At 40.3% G+C, this 13,596-nt stretch overlaps 1 protein-coding gene across 10 annotated transcripts in view; it reads left to right on the top strand.

The window, feature by feature from the left end:
* Positions 1 to 13,596, top strand: part of MID1 (midline 1) — a 251,404-nt gene that overhangs the window by 133,244 nt on the left and 104,564 nt on the right. For 8 of the 10 annotated variants that reach the window (XM_080593000.1, XM_080593006.1, XM_080592998.1 and 5 more), the window contains exon 2: positions 12,876 to 13,591. In XM_080593000.1, the coding sequence (XP_080449126.1) occupies positions 12,932 to 13,591 (660 nt within the window). In that variant the 5' untranslated portion in view covers positions 12,876 to 12,931. Of the gene's footprint in view, positions 1 to 1,139; positions 1,280 to 1,345; positions 1,553 to 12,875; positions 13,592 to 13,596 lie in introns of those variants that run through there. The other 2 variants (XM_080593005.1, XM_080592999.1) reach the window with 2 other exon arrangements.

A 13,596-nucleotide genomic window follows, 5' to 3' on the forward strand; every position in this document is an offset into this window, starting at 1 on the left:
AGGCATGAAAAGCTCAGGCTTACTATAATGTGGAAAGCAGCAGAGCAGCACCTGCCAATAAAGTTGGTCTTCACACTGATTTATCTCAAATGTGCCTGGATGAGTGAGCCAGCAGGGCTGGAGGGACAGTCCAAAGAAACTGCATGATGCCATTTAATGAAAGCTCAAGGATAGGATATGAGCTGAGGAATCTAAAATCCTTCTGTCTCGGACTTACGCTATGGCCCCTACTGGGACTTGCCTATAGATTACCCACGGACATTTAATATAAAGAAAAAGAGTTGCAATAATGGCAACCCCTCTGCACATCTGTCTTGCTTTCTGCATGCTCATTTGTTCAGTTACAAGCTGTCATTCCACATGCATGCTAACTGATGCTGCCAGAAGAAACCTTTAAAAAACCTTATGAAGGGTGTGCACATGTGAGGACTCCAGTCTATTGTTTCAAGGAAATGAAATGGGTAGGAAATTAAATAATCACAACAGTTGTTTATTGTTTCAATGAGAACAAAGTGCTGGCTCAACCACGGAAGAAAGACCAAAGATGGTGTGGGTTTGCATCCTTATGCTCAGACATCTGAGGTATGTTTTGTTTCACTTTGCCGTGTTACCATTGTATTAAAGAAGGCATTGCAACATGAAAAGCAGAGAACACAAGGAAGCAATTCTTTCCTGCTGTTTCCACTTTGCATGAATTTTTAACACCTTTGTTGGAGACCAAATGTCTGGTGTGACTTCAGTCAGGATTCTTCCTGGGCACTTTGCTGAAGCATTTGTAGTTTTCTGATGCATTTTGCTGCTTGCATGCAAGTTTAGCTAAAAAAAAATAAAAATAATTAAAAAAAATTGAGCAACATCTATTATCTTGCATTTCACCTGCTAAATTTCAGAAAATGGGGACTCCATGGAGTCTTGGGCACTGTGCTGTTTCAGACCATCCCTATTTTGGCAGACTCCTGTTGGACTTGAGCTGTCATCAAGTTTTTAAAAAGTATTTGGAGAAAGCAATAAATACCCCTTCCTGAAACCCTCATTCTGCATGTGGCAGGTTTGGGCAGCCCAGTTGGGTCTCCTGTCATGGCCTGGGTGCTGCCACTCCCTCATCACTCTCTCCTGGGTTAATTGCTCCCGGGGCTGAGCTTGCCCTGGACCAGGCTGTCTGGCAGTGCCATCCCACAGCCACCAGGCAGGGCGTTGGGGTGCCCCACAAGAGAACCCACTTCTCCCAACCTCCTGCCCCTCTGGGCAGGTCTGGGCTGGGTCTTGAGAGAGAAAGCAGGTATTTCGGTTCCGGCCCAGCGAGAAGGGCGGCTGGCTGGCTGGCGGAGGCAGTTAGGTGGAGCGGGTTTTCCTGCAATTGTAGGGGAGGCTTTCCTGTTGTGCTCTGGCTGCGGCCGCCTCACAGTGAAAGAGGCAGGCAGCACCGGGACAGGATTGCTGGAACGGGGGCAGCTGTTGCCACTGAGCTGCCAGCACCTTCTGAGGGGTCAGCACAGTCCCTGTCTCCGCAGCCATGCCCCGGCCGGGAGGAGGAGGAGGGCGGGATGCAGCGGTGGGTACCCGTGGGGTGGCTTCTTGCCAGCCAATGCCGGTGTGTGGGGGCTTGACATTGCAAGTAATTTGGGAAGTGTTTTCGAAGGTGTTTAGCAGTCATAAGGGAGGAGTGGAGTTTTGGTCTGTTGCTGTGACAAATTTTGTTTTCAGTACTGGAAACTCAAGGGAGAAAAGGGGAACTTTTTAGCAGTGAATATTTGTGTTTTCAAATGAGGGTTTGTTGTTGTCTTGTTGTCATGAAACTAGCAAGAGAGCTAAAGGGAGCGTTGGCATGTTCATACTGTTAACAACATCTGGAACATTATAATTCTGTTTTAGAAGTAACAGATGAAGCCTGAGATACATGTTTACATGAGAAGAATGAAAAAAATGCAGTAATTCCCTAAAGTCTGCTCCACTCCTTAAGCAAAGTCTTTCAAATCCCATTTATTTATTCCTAACTGATGAAGTTACATAACATAAACCTATGATGGCCTAGAGAATGTGTTTTTTCAAAGGATATACTTTTTAGCACTAGTATACTTAGAGTGATGGTCTGGTCATCACAGTTATTTTACACACAAGTTCAAAAGCCCACAAATTGCACCACTCATTTGGGGGAATCAGAAGCAAGTATAGCCCACAGGTAGAGAACTTATGTGATTTTCCTAGTTCAGTATTTCAAACTGAGCAATTTTCTGAGAACAAGATATGCTGACAGGTAAATATTAAACTGGATAGTTAGCAAGCTCCTGGGGAAAAAAAAAAAAAAAAAAGAAAAAAGAAAAGAAAAAGAGAGAGAAAAAAGAAAAAAAACACTTGAGACTGGATTGAGACTGGAGGTGGTGCAGAAACATGCCAATAATTCTTGCAAGGGTGCTACTTTATTGCAGTAATGGTGACTTAGTTGATAACTGACAGGAGACAGACAATTTATTCTAGCTTTTTTTGGATAATCTGTGAGACTTCATGTGTTGTGGATGAGTAGGGTCTCAAAGGGATGTAATTAAGCTATTGTTTTCTCTTTCCATGATATCTTAAAACCTGATAATCTATTTTCTGAGTGACATTAGGAATGTTTTAGTAAGAGACCTGTCTGGGGGTATTGACACAGTTGTTCAGAAGTGATTGTTCATATTGGTTGATTTTTCCTGCTCACTCTTAGGATGTTCTGAAGACTATCTGCAGGACAGTTAATTTGAGGATGTCAAGTAAAATAGTCTGACCACCTATAGTCAGTGGATACTCTTCATGTGTGTGTATGTGTGTGTCTGAGCATGTTTGGCAGAACATTCAGCCAATAGCCTTACAGTGAAAAAGCATTTCTGTTAATTTCATAAGGCTACTTGGCAATGCCTTTCCCAAGATCAGGAGCTCCCTGAGCACAGGAGAAGAGCTGTACAAACCAACCACCACCTGTGACTTCTGGTTCTTATCAAGTGAAGTATAAGTAAATTGGATCATTTATTCTTATCACTTAACTAAGCTGGATTAGAAACTGATGTTATCTTGTTTCTTAATTTACTTCAAATCCCAGAACACCTCTCTGGTCATCAATAGGGTTTAAAAAGAACTAGTACTATTCACTACTTTGGTTCCTAAGCTGCAAATTACATTACTGGTACAATGCAGCCCTTTGCTGCTCTTAATTTCTTATCTTGAAGCAATGAAGTTTTGCCACAGAGTGGTTACTAAAGACCTGTGAGGAAAGATTATGTGGTTGCATTTAATGATTGGTTTGTCTCAGGTCTTTAAATAGACTGTAAAGGAAAACATCCTTAAAGGATGTTAATGCATAGAAGAAAATATTTGAGATCACAAGGATTTATTGTAGTATGGGTATGTTTCTGTTAAGTAACACTTTCTCAAGAAATAAAATAGAAGTGGGTGTGCCTCTGGTAAACAATAAAGCATTACTGGTTCTTTGCAAAAAGCACCAGCTGACATGACTTAAAAAGTCCTCAGGAGAGGTTAAGTAGAAACTTGCCACTTTCTTGAGATTTGGCCTTATTAACAAGGAATAAAGACTGACTTTGCATCTCATTGTGAGTGGGAGGTGGTACCTCACTGAACAGGCTATGTTGGTTTGCCAAACCCTTGAGTGTCTTAGGGGCAGGACAGCAGGCTCTCATTAACCACTGCACTCAGCTCGGCATTTTTTTTCTCCTCTCAGTTGATCTCAACTTTTTCATTTGGTGTCCTATTGTGTCAGGGTCAGAACTTTTAGTCATGCAGTATTCTGTCCATTTGGGGTGATTTGGGTTAATATTGCCAATCAGTAACACTCAACCAACCTGAGGAGAGGACTAATAAAGTAGTAAAAACACTCTTTGGTATTGTGAGTGGAAGTAACTCAACTCTTTGAAGCCTGCTCTGCTTTCAATATAAAGAACTGCAGCAGGATTAGTAGTTGTAAAACGAACAGGAAGAGCAAGGATCTTGCATCTGATTAATGATCTGCACTATAAGAAGGCAAGCTATTATGAATAAATTTAAGTTCAAGTTAGGTTTGCTATGCCAAGCAGGCTGGCCTTAAAGATTGCTGAGTGCAGATCCCATCACCTCTGTTTCTCAGGAACTGTCCGCACACCCTTCACATGCAGCAGGACCAGAACCATCCAAATACAGAAAAATCCCTGTTCAGTAACATCGGCTAGTAACAGGCTACTTTGTGATCATTCTTCTGTAAGTCAATTTAGTTTTCTGTACATCCTTTCAGATCTTTGAAAATTAGGAATGATAGAAATGAGGCATGCTGGAAGAGACTTTTGGAAGCAAACTTGACTGATAAGTGATTGTGGGGTTCGTAAGAATATTCTTTAAAAAAGCAGAGCTGTAGATTCTCAATTTTCTTCTTTGAAGCTCAAGAACACTGGATATAGTTACTTGTTAGATGATGCAGTCTTAATTTCTTACCCTAAGATCTTTATATAATTGGAACAAAATAAGTATATCTAGGAAGTAATTTAATCTTAAAGATAACTTAAATTTTTTTTAAATTAAGTACCTTTAGAGATGCCTATTTTTCTCTGGTGACTACCATGAGAACCTATAGAGACCAGTTCAAATGAATATCACCCTTTGTGTTCAGGATCATTAGGCAACTAGGGAGAGGAGCAGGTTTCTAATATTTGTTCCACTGGTCATTTGCTACAAAGTATTTTCAGACTTCTGCTCCAGTTTATAGGGCCAAAGAACGCTTCCAAGGTCATTCTGCTAACAGAATGGGAACCTGGTTCCCTGGGTGGAGTGGTAGAAACATGCTCATGGTGGCCCCAGTGGCAGCAGTAGGTTGGGAAGTGTCCCCATTCCTCTTGGAGCGGGTCTGGCGAGGGCCCTCATGATGTTTGCCAGTTCCCATTTGTTACTGCTGGGCCCACGAAACCCCAGCTGAGTGCTTTCTGCACCAACCAGAGAGGTTTCTAACTACATGTGTCCTCTAAAATAGATTACCTTCAGAGCACAGATATAATTTGTTCCTTATCCTCCTCTCACTCCCACAGCTCACAGCTAATTTCCCCTTCTAATTACCTGATTACAATCTTGATTTTTAAATACATCATTGATCTGCAGTTCAGTGTACTGCAAGTACGCAAGTAGAGCAAGGAACTGCTCAGTGTTGGTCAGTGGTGTTTTTTGTTTGTTTGTTGTTGTATTGCTGTGATAGACCCAAGAATAAATGCCAATTTCTCAAGTGAAGAGTGTGAATTAAGTTGGAGAAGTGATTTTTGGAACAGATCTTCAGGCATAAGTTTATTAGGAGATCACGGCTAATGCCAGTAGACCTAATGTTGATCCACACGTGCTGAGGACTAAACAATCCTTTGCTTTCATTTCCATCAGGCATTTTGAGGAAATATTAAATCTTGTGTCTAATGAATATAAAGCTATAAGAATTGCAAGAATATAAAAAATAAAGGTAAAAAAGCATTCCAGATGTACCCTAATATAGGTATATGCATATATATAGATACATGTGTAATATTGTATCTAATATAACATTATAGATAATATTAAATCAGGTATTTACTGATTGCTTGAGGATTTATAGGGCACGATCTTTTTTATTTTTCTCCTTTTTTCTTGCATGTAGCTTTTGAGGCTCAGTTGTTTTTTGAGCTCCCATGAGAATGACTATGTGATGTTGTGCCAAAGACCTTAATTCAGTGAGATGTTCATCTCACTGAATAACATATAAGATTTGTCTTTTTGAAAATATATTCTGTTACTAGCATATGGTTCAACTAGAGAGGGATGTTGTCAAGGCTTTGCATCACGACAAACAGCATGGCAGATGTTCTTTTGCTGCATTAATATCCTTTAAATGCTGCAAACAACAATCTCAACAACATGGAAATATTGCATGTAACTTACTTGTAGACAAGGCAACTAATCATTCTTTTGTCAGTGAAAATGTATGAGTAGGATGAACTAGCCATTTTCTTTTATGCTGTATATTTGTTTTTGCATACCAGGGGTTGATGAACAGGTGTTATCCTTTGAATATTTATTTATTTGCACTGTTTTGATTAAAAAAAAAAAAGTGGAAAAACAAGTGTTTCTGTGTTTGGGGGTGTGTGCAGCTTGTTTGCTTTAGTGCTACAGAAATTTTCATTAAAATTTTTTAAAGAAAAAAAAATCTGATTTTTGATTATTAGCCCCCTATACACTACTTACACAAATTACAATACTGAGATGAACATCTCACTAGCTGTGCTGTTGAAAACTGCTAGCATCATGAATTACTCGTAAGCTTCAATGTCTGTGATGCAGAAAGTAAAAGCGGTAATGGACTTGAGAAAAACTGGGCTATGAAGCAGTCCATTGGTTTAATCACATTTGAAACGTTTATTGAATGTGATGTAAAGCAATCAGATTCATTTGTTGGAAGGAGCAGTTGTTCCCAAGACAATTTTGTGTATATCCTAAAGTGGGATAGAAAATGGCAAAAAGAACATTTTCTTGCTTTTTGTTTTAGAGCTAACAGAAAAAATTGCAAGTGTTTTTTTATTGCCCATGCCAGATTTTATGACAGGAACGTAAATTTAAAATTTTCCTTTTATAGTGCACTTAACAGAAAAATACTGCCGCTTTGAAAACTGCAGCTGTGTATTATGATAGTAGACTATTTAAGCACTTGCCATAGTTCATTCAGGAAGAGTGTGTGTGCTAACTGTAATTCTTCTTTTACTACACACCTAGGATATATAGGCCCACATACATGCATACATACATGCATAACACATTTTATTACCTTTCAAACCCAGATTTTCATGTTTCATATGAAATTTTATTTCATATTCATATAGTGGTAGTTTAATAAATCTTTTTGTCTAACTAAAAAAGTTGGCGAGTATATCCTACAAAAATCATGTCATCTACAAGTGTTTAATCTTCAATTTTGCAATCTTGTGTCCATTTATGAACATTTCCCTATATGAGTTTGGAGGACCAGGGCTGACATAGTCTTGCTGTAACAGGCATTCAGTAGCAGCTTTAAGGCAACAAATTGTTAGATAATATTGTTAGGAGAAGATGTTATTCCAACCTCCTTGGATGAATTATGGCCATAATTCACCAAAATGCAACAAGCTGTGATTTTGTCAGTGAGATGACACATCAAGTAATTCTGGAACTTGGCACTTGTCCTGCTCTTTTGCCCAGTGCTATTTGTTACTAAGATGCTTCAGATTTGCAGAATGGTATACAACTCTGTTTCCTCCCTCAGTGTCACTGAGGTCACTACAATTTTAAAATTCACTGAAACAGCTTTAAATCATGCTGTGACTTCCTTGCTAGGAGCAAGGGTGGAAAGTGAATATTCTTAAGATGTCTTCCACTGCTGTTTCTTTCACTCCTGGTAGCTTTTCTTCTCACCTTCTCTGAAGGTTGTAGAAACAGCTGGAATAGAAATGGATGGGACACAACTAGAGCAGGACGCAACATGTGCCATGCTAAAACACTGTCAGCTAAATTTATTCTAATAGTTAGAGATTTATTCATCCTGTCTGCACAGGGAGAATTCTGTAGTGCTTTACTGCCTAAAAGTGACCTCACCGTACTGCAATTTTTGAAACGTTTATATTTAAGTGTAGTTTTATATTTTAGTCATTTTACTTCAGACATTATGTTAACACTTCTAAAATATCATGTTTTAGCTTGAATGTACTGAGTTAAGGTCAACAAAGTTCTTTGGCAATATTAAACTATCATTACTTTCTTAGTAGAACAAATATAAATCATTACCAATATTACTGATCATTTGTAGAATCATAGATCGGCTTGGGTTGGAAGGGACCTACTTCACCTAGTTCCAACCCCTCTGCCATAGGCAGTGATGCCACCCACTACATCAGGTTGCTCAAAGCTCCAGCCAACCTGGTCTTGGACACCTCCAGGGATGGGGCATCCACAGCTTCTCTGGACAACCTGTTTCAGTGCCTCACCACCCTCTGAGTGAAGAATTTCCTCCTGACATCTAATCTAAATCTCCCTCTTTTAGTTTAAAACCATTCCCTCTGTCCTTTCATTATCTGATCAAGGAAGAAGTTGTTCTCCACCTTTTTCATAAGCCCCTTTTAAGTACTGAAAATCCGCAATGAGGTCACCCTGGAGCCTTCTCTTCTTCAGGTTGAACATCACCAGCTCTCTCAGCCTTTCATCATAGTAGAGGTGCTCCAGCCCTCTGACCAACTTTGTGTCCCTCCTCAGGACTCATTCTAACATGTCCACATTCTTCTTGTGCTCGCGGCCCCAGGCCTGGATGCAGCACTCCAGGGGCGGCCTCACAAAGGCAGAGTAGAGGGGGATAGTCACCTCCCTCAACCTGCTGGTCACATCTTTGGGTTAACAGCAATGAGAAACAGATAAAAGTAAAGCCTGCAACAGTTTATCAGTTGCCCCGCCATTGAACGTGACAAGATAAGATGAAAGGTACTACCTGGGTTGAACTTTAAAGATTGCTGTTTGCCTTCTCGAAGTATCTTATTATCTTAGCATCACCAGATCCTGTGTTATTGCTGCTGGATCACAAGGATCTGCTGGATTACTTGCCTTTTTCACAAGGAGGTTGGCAAAATAATTTTTTTAGATATTAGTTGCAATTTGTTGGTAGTAATTTGAGTGCAGAAAGAGTTCTAGCCATAAATGGGTATTTGCTGTAAGAACATCTTCACGTAGCAGTGTGGCTTGCAATACTTTTCTAAAGGCAGGTGATTTCTTCAGAACATAGAAGGGCATTGCTTTCAATGAGAAAATGCTTACCATTCTGGTTCATGGAAATCTCCCTGTACAGAGATGTTCTGATATTTTTGTCCTGCTGCTTCTATACATTGATTTTTGTATTTAAAGTGCGAGGATCATTCATAAAGCTGACACCCCCAGCAATGAGAAATCAGGATTGAACTTACAGTCAGCTATGGGTTGACTTCAGGTCCACCAAATCACCATATTTTCCTATAGATGATAACATTTTAAAGAGTGATGAACTGCACATTTTATGTCCTCCTCAGGAAGTATATTTTTAAGACTTCGATTTTTTTGGGTCTCATTAAGATCAGTGATAACGGTTTTCCACTTACTTTGGTAGTATCTCTGATCTGTAATTCTACAAGTATACAGCAAACGGAAGATATAATATAGCTTTTTTTGCTGCATAACATTGTATTCAGTTATGAAACAGTTTGACAGATTATTTTTATATCTGTTCAGCTCTGATGGCACTTAACATATTGAAATTTATCTATTTCAAATTTAGTTTTCATTTTTCTTATGTCTCTTTAGTACAGAAGAGCTTTGTGTGCTCTTCTGTGCCACTGAAAACATTAATATCTCCTGCAAAAATAGTAATGTGCTTCAAAGAAGCTAACTCCACTAGGGTTAGTAGATGTCTTACCATGAACTACACTGGGATCAAGATTTCATTGACTTAATTGCTTACCATATAATGCAGAAGTAATTGTTGTGTCCCAGGGAGATATCACACTTCCAAAGTTACTGAAGTGTATTTTTCATTTTTAAATAGCACTTGTCTTTTGTCAATAACTTTTACTTTAATATCTCTTCTTTAAACATTAGAAAAGCAATACTTCTCATTCCAATGACACTTTGATAATAGTATAATTTTCTGCCAGAAATTTCATATTTTTGCAAATCTGAAATTATGAACTCTTTTTTTTCCTTTTCCTTTCTGTGCCTAGAGGCTGTCTATGTGGCTTTCTGTTTATGGGCCATGTTTACTATGGAATACAACTATGTGCATGTATAAACCATGCATTATAACTGTCTGCCTAATCTTCCAGTTTACTGTTGCTATGATTTCTCCATCACACTCAAGAAAACAAGTTACTAAATATGAGACTTTAAGGCTGGTGTGTTTGAAAAATTCTGTAGCTGGATCAGCTGCACATTGCACTTCAGACACCAACCTAAAAGTCAAATCAGAAAATCAGTTGATTAAAGAGCAATCATTGGATTACCCAGAAAATGCAGCCCCTCTTCAGTGCCTCTTAACGTATTTATTATTCAGTCCCAGATGCACCATGTTTTGACGTATTGGCAGCTGCAAAAGAAAAGAGGGAAAAGTCTTTTTTTTGTTGTTTGTTTCTATCAGTGTGCTCAGCTTTGATTACCTTGGAAGATAGGCTTTTATTGGCTTCTGTTCCAAGAAGTTTACAGTCTAAGATTAGATTTTGGCACCCTTGCTCTTACTGAATAGCATTATTCAGAAGTGACTGCTCTGTCAGGCCAGGTAGATCAGAATTGGTTATTGATTAGTATGATGGTGTTTACATAGAGCCACAACAATGATTCAAATACCTTTCCATGAGTCAGTGATGCAAATATTTTCTGCTGGTTTAATCTGTTCACCCCTTTTTTAGATAAGTAACATAGAAAACACTTTGGTTTAAAACAAAAATTTACTTTGAGATGGAAACTGAATGAATGAAACATTTTGGCACACAAGGGAACGGGAAGGATTTTGTACAGAAAGCAGAGCATTCAAGAAAGCCCCGTATCCCCAACACAATCCTTAGAAGCAAACCTGAGAGGTCGGCAGGTTTTCACTAGACTAGAGATGAGCAATGATTAGTTTGCCTGTTTGCCGCCTTAAAACATTGTCTGCTGCCAGCCCCAAATCCCCTTCTCCCGTTTCCAGTACAGCTTTCAGCCTGCAGGATAAGCGGATGATGAGGTATACAGTTGTGGTGTGGAAGGGATTCAAACAAATGTAATGAGATTTTGATCTTCTGGGACTAGTGTGATACAAAGAGAGAAGAGGAGGAAAGACAAACTGTTCTTCATCTGTAGAAAATGCTTTCATCTTTTCTGTGCTGTGTGGCTATGGCTGAGGAGAGAGAAGGGAAGCTATCTTCCTGCTTATATCAAATTGCCAGGCCTTTAATTTTGACCAGATGCACCATATAATTATGGCAGCTGATGGATAGTTATAAAATGAATTAATCTTTGGCAAACTGAACTTCACTTTAAGTAATATCAGCATCACAGAAGATACAGGAAAGCAAATTCTTTGACGGGGTCAGTGCCTTTTTTAAATGCTTGGATTTCTTGGCAGAATAAAAGGGAGCATTTGTGCCAAGAGGCAAAATATTCTAATTTCTAAGCATGCCTCTGTAACAGATAACTTTGCTGCTCTTCCCACAGAGCAAGCAGGGCTGGATACTGACAGGCACTCTGAACCTTGCCCCCATCTGCTGAACTCTCCCATTTTCCTGAGGTTCCTATTGGCATTGTAGGTAGCATTCCTGACACTGTCACCGCACTCCGCACTCTAATTGTAACAAAGTACAGGAGGTTCAAGCACACTTGTTTCCCAAGGCTGCTAATGAGCCCGAGCTCTCCTTACCCTTAATGAACCAAGACTTGTTTGGGGGGATTCTTGTCCATCCCTCTTTTTTCCTGGTCAGGGAAGGAGGCAAGGGTTCACACAACTGAACAATGACTTTACAGTGTAAAGGCTATGCAGCTGTGCCATCTGAAGCTGTCTTCAGTTATGAGCAACAAAGCTTAAATAGATTGTACTGTGAGGAGGTACAGCTCCGTGAGTGTGAACCATAGCTCTTGCTTCTGCTTCACTGACCTGTCTGCTCGCAGCAGCGATGGGCCCCTGATGGGAGCTTCGGCAGGGAGAGCTGCGTAGGGCGACGCTTTCAAATTCACTCTGTAATGCTGAATGCAGAAAAGGAAGCAAAATGAAGTTTCAGTTGATCTCTGAGAGGGGTGTGCAGCTGCCTTGTCTAGAAAATCCCATGCCTTCCATCTAAAAGTCATGGATTCCTAATCCACTTCAGATGATTAATAAGGCTACTAGAGCAAGCACTAAGTTCCTGAGTTTTAGCTATAAAGAATACTGACACAAAAGCACATGTGCATACACACACAAAACACTGAGCAAATCACACATGTCATTGTCTTCCTCTTTAGAGGCTCTTCTTGTGGATTAGAATCATCAGAAATTTGGGCTAAACTACTGTTTAGTAGAAGTTTCGTTTGTTTCATCTAAATCTCTTTGGGCATTTCAGTTAGGACAATATAGAGCCCTTTGGAGATATTTACCAAAAACATGAATGCGATATATTTTTGTGCATATTTTTATGTATAAATACAGTACGTATGATCTTGAAATACACAGGAGCAATATATTAATATATATCATAATATACAATATATACATAAAAGATGTAAAAATATCATGTGCTTTCCTTGACACATTATTCCCTGTACATATTAATGTATATATTTGCACAGGTAAACAATGAGGTGTACTGTAAATGCTGTGCTATTGCTGTAATAGCAAATGAAAATTTCGGTCTCAGAAAATAACTCTGAGAACTGTATTAACAACAATAAATTTAAAGTTATCAGCTATAATACTCTGGACTGATCTTGCACAATACTATATAACAGTGAGGGATCTTAAGAAAGTTTTACTAGTAGATTAGCAAAGCCAAAAGCAGCATCTGCAGAAGAAATCTGATTTCACTGTAATAGGCTATTTAAAGGTCATCATTTTGTATTTTTAGCAATGCACAGAAACATCCATTTTCCTCAATCATATGAGCAAGAAAGAGAAAGCAAAAGCAATTAAGAACGGGTTTTTGGTTTGCATTCTTAAGTGAACAGAGAGAAAGGAGGGAAAGGAAAAAAAAGAGTCTAGTTTTAAATACCTTGATGTGTGCATATGCAGTTTCAAAACTTTAGATCTCTCTCCCTCCTGGTATTGTGGATTGATAGCACCAGGAGCCGCAGTAAAAGCTGACAACCCCCCACGGCTGACCCCTCATGTTCTCTCTCGCCTAATCGAATTTTACGTGTGTTTCCAGATAGCTGATCAGCTTCCCTGGATTTCGCTGACACCACAGGAAAGCTTTGCCTGAAGATGGAAACACTGGAGTCGGAACTGACCTGCCCTATCTGTCTGGAGCTGTTTGAAGACCCGCTGCTGCTGCCCTGCGCTCACAGCCTCTGCTTCAACTGCGCACACCGCATCCTCGTCTCCCACTGCGCCACCAACGAGCCGGTGGAGTCTATCACCGCCTTCCAGTGCCCCACCTGCCGCTATGTCATCACCCTCAGCCAGCGTGGCTTAGAGGGGCTCAAGCGCAACGTCACCCTGCAGAACATCATCGACCGGTTTCAGAAAGCCTCGGTGAGCGGGCCCAACTCCCCCAGTGAGACCCGCCGGGAGCGGGCTTTCGACAGCAACAGCATGTCGTCCTGCGAGAAGGTCCTCTGCCAGTTCTGCGACCAGGACCCTGCCCAGGAGGCGGTGAAGACCTGCGTTACCTGTGAGGTCTCCTACTGCGAGGAGTGTCTGAAAGCCACTCACCCCAACAAGAAGCCCTTCACTGGCCACCGGCTGATCGAGCCCATCCCGGACTCGCACATCAGGGGATTAATGTGCTTGGAGCACGAGGACGAGAAGGTTAACATGTACTGCGTGACTGATGACCAGCTGATCTGTGCTTTGTGCAAGCTGGTCGGACGGCACCGTGACCATCAGGTGGCAGCTTTAAGCGAGCGCTATGACAAGTTAAAGGTTAG

This window comes from Anser brachyrhynchus, assembly GCF_964034855.1.
Source record: "Anser brachyrhynchus genome assembly, chromosome: 1".
Classification (NCBI taxonomy): Eukaryota; Metazoa; Chordata; class Aves; order Anseriformes; family Anatidae; genus Anser; species Anser brachyrhynchus.